The following is a 7,229-nucleotide window of genomic DNA, read 5'->3' on the forward strand; positions in this document are numbered from 1 at the left end:
ATTTTTTTCTTAGACAAATGTTTAGTCCTGAGTACTTAAAGTACTTCAAGCCATCTCAGGAATAAGGGAAGAGAGCAGCTTGAGTTTTAAATGAGGCACAGCACCATTGTGATATTGTTGTATTGTCGAGATCCCGTAGATCATCCTGTAGAACAGGCATGCTTACTGCTTCACACCCCTTTAACAGCCTAAACAATTTTTTTAAAGACTTTAAGCAAGACACCAAAAATGTGAAATATGGTCTTAATTGTTTTGTTTGTTTTGTTTTTCCCATCGCTTCAGAGATCTGAAGCTGGATAACATTCTGTTGGATGCTGAAGGCCACTGTAAACTGGCTGACTTTGGCATGTGCAAAGAGGGCATTCTGAATGGGGTCACGACCACCACCTTCTGCGGGACCCCTGACTACATTGCACCTGAAGTATATCTAGTTAATCATAATGAACATGACAAACAGCTGAGGGGTTTGACATGATTTTGAACCTTGTTTTTGTGTCTTTCTCTTTCAGATCCTGCAGGAGTTGGAGTATGGCCCATCGGTGGATTGGTGGGCACTGGGCGTTCTCATGTATGAAATGATGGCCGGTCAGCCTCCGTTTGAAGCTGACAACGAGGACGATCTTTTTGAGTCCATCCTCCATGATGATGTGCTTTATCCTGTGTGGCTCAGTAAAGAAGCCGTCAGCATTCTGAAAGCTGTAAGCAGCCCATTTCTTGAAATCATTTTGTTTCTTTGTGTATGCGGTTTGTGGTTGGCCCATTTATCATTTCTTTTTCCACTTGTGTTCAGAATCTTTTCTCTTCCTGCAGTGATGTGTTGAGCTCCACTGTATGGTCATACACCTGGCTGCACTTTCCCTCTGACCTCTCCAACCTTCCTCTGTTTATTTTCCTCCCTTATGTTCCTCATTCATCCCTCTGTTCTGGTACATTTACCTCCGACTTACAACTACAATAATTGTGTGTCATATTGAGCAATATCTGAACATGCATAATGATTGACAGGCAAAGAGTGTTTCTGTTTGGGATTTTTTTGAGTAATTCTTAATAAGAAAATTTCCTCCTGTATTTCTCCTATAATTATGGCAACACTGCTCTTTTTTTTTTTTTTTTTTTATTGTTAGAAAAAAAATTAAAAATGTTTTTTACAGTCAATGTTTCTACATAATATATAAAACAATTGTAAATTTTAAATTATAATTATAAAAATATATATTATATAATTAAACATAATTTAATAATTTCTAAATGTATTTGTATATAAAAATGTAAATACAGTTTTATTGTTGAATCTTTACATATTTTTATTGTTAAAATGTATTAATGTAAGAATTTGCATTAACCTTCTTTAATAAATGCTTCTTTAATAAATGCTTTAATAAATGCTAAAGTATTCTTATTTGGTTAAATATGATACTTAAGGCATTAACTAAAGTTATTAACTAATGAACCTTATTTCAATGCATTACCATTTTTTTGATTGGCTAAAAAGAGGTTGGCTGCTCAACTGACTTTTTTTTTTTTTTTGCTGTTATAAAGACAAGTGTGGTTTCTTGGGACATCTTTTTCAGTGATATTTTCCTTGTGTTTTTTGGGTCGTATTCCACACACAAAAAAAATGTCTTACATCTCCTTAAAGGAGCATTTCACCCGTGGGAACATTGATCTTCATTGAAAGTGGGTCATATATGTAGTCGAAATCTATTAAAACTTTCGAATTTGGTGCCTTTTTGACCGAGTTATTACAGAAAGTAACTTTAGGGCTCATTTGTATGTAAAACCACAACTCCCACAATGCAACACATTTGCACAGCTCCACAAGCCACTCCCACTAATCCAGAACACCGCTGTTAGGCGATATTGTCTACAAGACATTGAGGACACAGTTAGCGATGTATGGTATTTATGTGCCACAGTAGTAAACAATGCCACAGTAAGCTTTTTGTGCATTAAAAAAGGTACTGCACAAACAGTTTACAGTTGACGTTACGTAACTTATTAACCGGGAATCATTTCGTGATAATAATGCTTGAAGAAATTGTGTACATTTCACGAAATGAATAATAAATAAAATTGAAACACTTATTTTACAGTTAGACGTCCATTTGTCCCTGCAGGCTTCGGCTGGCGTTTCCAGTTTACCTTCGGAATTCTGAAGTATGTCTCCAGGACGCCTCTGTCCATATGCGGGGCGAAACTAGGATGGTTCACAACGCAAACATCCGTGTCCTTGTCTGCCTCAGACATTTCTTCGAGGAGAAATTGGCATCTTTCAAATTCTTGCAGCAGACGGACTCGAGCTCTGTGTCCGTAGGCGCACAACGAGAGCACAGGCACCACCAGTCCGCACCAGCTCGAGCACGCCCGGGCTCCTCGGACGCGACAGGCAGGTCTCCGGCCTCGGCTGCAGCCGCCGCCTCCTGTTCCTCCATCAGCCTCAGCTGCTCTGCGCTATATTGTGGCTCGTATAGATAGCCACGAACATCTGTTTCGAGCAACAGAAAATCCTCTTCTTCCGTATCATGAGTTGTTCCTCCAGCCATTCTCGTAAATCTGACTCCATAAGCGCTTGTTAGCTTAGCTACATAGCTTCCAAACAAGATGGCGGATTTTCATTTTCGTTTCTGTAAGTTTAGTCCCACCCACTGATCTGTAATAGGCCTGTAGGGTGAGTGGGTCCCACCCCCTGGAATAATAATAAGCTAGTCTCTGTAGTCTCTACACTTTTCAATGAATTTTGACTTCCTGCTTATTATGACGCAAAATGACGATTTTTACGTCATAATAAGCAGGAAGTAAAACACTTAAATCCTTATTTCTCCCATCTCAGGGAAAAATAAAGGGAAAATCCATGATCATTATAATATATGACTGGGTTTCTAACAATACAAAGCTAAATGCAAATGGGTGAAGTGTCCCTTTAAAGATTGTTCATATATGAATTATGTAATTGTAAAATGTATTCCTTTTCCTCAGTTCATGACAAAAAGCCCCAGTAAGCGTCTGGGCTGTGTGGTGACCCAAGGACTGGAGGAAGCCATCAAAGTTCACCCTTTCTTCAGAGATATCGACTGGGTCTTGCTGGAACAGAGGAAGATCAAGCCCCCCTTTAAACCTCGTATTGTAAGCGTACATGATTTACACACAATCAATTAACCCATTTCTGTAGCTCAAACAAATGAGCATAGCACTAGCAACACCAAAGTTATGGGTTTAATTCCCAAAAAAAGGCAATAACTGGTATGTATATATACCATATACCATATGTATATATCAAAATCTACCATATGTACCTTGAATGCAGTGTAAGTAGCTTTGGTTAAATCAGCTGCCCACTGCTTAAATGTAAAATGTAAATCATGAAATGCTCATTATGACATGTCACAATTCATAGAAATTAATTCTGCAAAACACTCCGACATAGCACGCGCACATTGACTTTATCTCTCATGTTCCTCTGTCTTTAGCGTCTGTGGTCTAGACTGAAAGTCAGATGCCACAACGGCACTTTTCAACTTCTGCTTTCCCATGGCTGGGGGAAGGGCTGAGAGGGTTGTGTGTATGTGCGCATGTGAATATGTACACAAGTGGGTGCTTTAGATGGAAAGGTCACAGAAAGGTTCAGAGAAAACGTGACCGCCACTTGCTCTCTTGCCCTCTGAGTAACTTTGAGCTGGCGTTCCTTCACCACAGTATCTACGCACCTGTGGCTTTTAACTGAAAGTCTACACTGCTTCTTAGAACAGCACTGAGGACAAAATCTTGATCTTAAGTAATACAGACATTTGTTATTATTATATCATAATAATATTACTATCATTCTCATATTTTTAAAGGGTTATTTTTGATGAAAAAAAATGAAAATTCTGTCATAATTTACCCCCTTATGTCATTCCAGACTTCCTCTTCCGTACTTCATTTAAACAAATAAAGATATTTTTTTAAGAAACATTTCTGTCCATCCACTGAAAGTCTATTACACCAAATCGTGACGCTTCAAAAGTTCAAAAGCATAGCCAATATGAATCAAACTGTTTAATCGAAGTCTTTTGAAGGAACTTGATCGATTTATATGATGATCAGATTTAATGTTAATGTTCACCTCAAATATGGTAAACGAGAGCTTGAACATTCTTCTCCCAGAACCAATGAGGTTTTTCTCAAGTGTCAAGCAAGTATTATTGATCTTCTGCATGAACCAATTGGAAGTATAATTGAGCTTCTGCATGAACCCGTGAGGACTGTTCTTGTATGTCAAACAAGTACAGTTCAGCCTCCTCAAGATCCAATGAGGTTTGTTAGATACTTTTATGAACTATTTGAAGTGTCAATGAAATCCCTAAGGTTTCAGTTGTGTCCTTATTTATGTTCAAAGTTGAACAAAAGTCTGGCACGACATAATTGAGTGAACTATACCTTTAAAGGTGAACCTCAGAAAACATTCATAAAACCATATATCTCTGTCTGTCTTTGCTATAGAAAACCAAGAGGGATGTGAACAACTTCGATCAGGACTTTACTCGTGAGGACCCTGTGCTGACGCCAGTAGATGATGCCATCATCAAACAAATCAACCAGGATGAATTCAAGGGCTTCTCCTACTTCGGAGAGGAGGCTGTGTCTTAAAGTTTAACTTGATGTCTGTCAGCACAAATATATTTTAAACACCCCTACAAACACTCAAAAACCCACATCGCATCGCAATACATGAACACACACTCCACAGATGTTCTGAAGACGGGGCTCAGACCGGACCAGAGCAGAACCATCGGTCCCTGTGTTTCAGTTCCCATTTACTGCGGTTTTTGTTTTTTTATTATTCTCTAAATCTCTAAAAGAAAAAAGAAACTGTACTACACATGGATCTCATCACAGGCCTGAACAAGTTTAGCAAACCAATCAGAAAGCGAATGTTTTCCACAGCCCAAGAAGGAAGGGTCGGAACGCACTACCTTAAACCAAAATTGACGATACCAGTGATTGTACTATTTCGGACTCCAGTCAGGTCTTCATAATCCTTTGATGGAAAGGTCTTGCCCTTGAGGAGGAATTTACCCTGCATATGTGACAATTGACATTTTGTGCTGTGCAGTCAAATACCTTTTTGTGTATTCAGGTGAAATTTTGGGAGCAATTTTCTAAAATATACAAAGAAATTTGTAGTATTTATATATATATATATATATATATATATATATATATATATATACATCAGTGTTATGAAGGTCCATTTAGAATGTTAACCTGCTGTATATGGGTTGTGTTATGAAGTGTCGGCCTGAGTTGTTGTGTGCATGACATGTATGTGTCCGTGTGCATGTGTTTGCATGAATGAGAGCAAGAGGCCCTTGCCCTCCTGAAGCTCTTAGGTAGTTTTCATGTTGTTTTGCAATGGCTTTTCATTTGTGCTCGACTGTTTAAAGACTGCAGTGTGTGTGTGTGTGTGTGTACCGTGTCCCACCTCTATGCATAATAAGGTATAGTCGTGGACAGACGGACCAGTACCCATAGCTGTCCGGTCATTGTGTATAGCAACATGTACATAGTATTCACTCCAAAAGCCTGTGAAAGCTTCTTAGAGTAGCAAATTGTTTGCATGATCTTGCAAATTGTGTCATTATTGAGTAGCATCAGTTTATGGAAAGAAAAACATGTTTTTGATATCTATGTGCAATACCCTGAACACATTTCCCCAGTTCTTTTCTTTATTTTTTCAATTGTTACGTTTCAGTTTCTCTCATGTGTGCTGATTTTCATAGGTTAGAGCTTCACCAAAGGCTTTCTCACTCTCTCGCTCATGCTTCTCTCTGCCGTTTTCATGTATATAGTTTGCTGAAGTACATAAGCTGTGGAATGTAGTGGAAAATGTGTGAGCTCTTAAATTATTCAATATACATGTAGCTACGCTTCCCTTTTTGTCAGTAAGTCCGTTTTTTTTCCTTTGCATCATTTTGTGTTACTTTATTTCAGACAATGAAACCTTGTTACACACCTCCGTAGATCTTTCAAACTATTAAGTTTTTGTTTTAAAATTGTGTGAACCCCCTGTAGTTGAATCATTAACTTGTGCAATGTGAAAGACTCTAAAGGAGTGGTGAACTAAGCGAAAAAAGGGTACATTTCAGGCGTACTAATTAAAACCTTCTGGAATGTGACGACCTTTGTTTTAGCATTTTAAATGGCGATTTGAATAAGATGTGTTTTATTCTTTCAAAAGTGGTTGCTGTCTTTAAAAGTTTATTTCTGTCTGAAGTTTCTTTTTGCTTCGACATTGTTTTGTTGCTTTTTTAAAAATGTGTCTGTGGGTTGATAACGGTAGCTAGGTCAATGTTGCCGATTGTCTTTGAAGCCTTTTCTCTCACATGCACTTTCCTGTCAGTCGCCCTCATGGTATCATGCCAAATGTCTTGTTCAGCTTTATTTTCTCCCGTCGTTTCCTTTTTAATTGTAAAGGAATGAACTTGATGTATAGGACGCATCCATGGTCTGTCTTCAAAGTCAAAACAGAGTAAATAAACTATGAATTACCTCTTAAATTAAATGCAAAGATTTCTCTGGCTGAATATTGAATATTTGTGCATACAGTATTAAAATACATATGTATAATAGTGCTGTATTATATACATCTGGTATTGGACTTTAGTTACTGTATGGTGAAGCTTCATGTGCACAGAGGTATTTTCTTTTCTGGATACACTACCTTTATCTTGTAAGCATTTTACTATGTGCCAAATGTACTGTCATCTAAAGGATGTGAATGTTTGGTTTAACCTATTAAAACCCAAGATGTATGAAAAATTATGTGTTTTGGTGATATGTTGCAAGAGAATTATGTGCACACACACTGAGGAAATAGAACATCAAATTGCAAAAGTAAAATATGTAACTTGAGGTTTGGCTATACTTGTTATACATCCTCACAAATACAGTGCAACATAAAAAACGGACTTGTAAGGACATTTAAAGTGTTTTGGATTATTTGAATGGCTTACAAATCATCTGTTTGGATCATGATCGTGTATTGCCTTAAATTTGCTGATACCATCAGGTTTCTCTGAGGGTTTGGGGTCAACAAACCTCCTCACCTCACCAAAAACAATGAGATGTTCTTGCTAACATGAAGAAACCAAAATGCATGTGTGTGCATTATTGCAAACTAGCTTGATGTAAGCTGTTCTTCAACAGTCATTCAAAAAAAAAAGGCCTAAATCGATACGTTTGAAGTGTCC

At 37.8% G+C, this 7,229-nt stretch overlaps 1 protein-coding gene across 2 annotated transcripts in view; it reads left to right on the plus strand.

Moving 5' to 3' along the window:
- The window catches only part of LOC132121502 (protein kinase C epsilon type-like), a 61,844-nt gene extending 55,046 nt beyond the window's left edge, over window positions 1–6,798 (plus strand). For both annotated transcript variants that reach the window (XM_059530975.1, XM_059530974.1), the window contains exons 12-15: window positions 283–421; window positions 510–698; window positions 2,977–3,123; window positions 4,480–6,798. In XM_059530975.1, coding sequence (XP_059386958.1) covers window positions 283–421; window positions 510–698; window positions 2,977–3,123; window positions 4,480–4,626 — 622 coding nt within the window. In that variant the 3' untranslated portion in view covers window positions 4,627–6,798. The remainder of the gene's footprint in view (window positions 1–282; window positions 422–509; window positions 699–2,976; window positions 3,124–4,479) is intronic.
- Window positions 6,799–7,229: the final 431 nt, after the last annotated feature.

Source organism: Carassius carassius, chromosome 39 (assembly GCF_963082965.1).
Source record: "Carassius carassius chromosome 39, fCarCar2.1, whole genome shotgun sequence".
Classification (NCBI taxonomy): domain Eukaryota; kingdom Metazoa; phylum Chordata; class Actinopteri; order Cypriniformes; family Cyprinidae; genus Carassius; species Carassius carassius.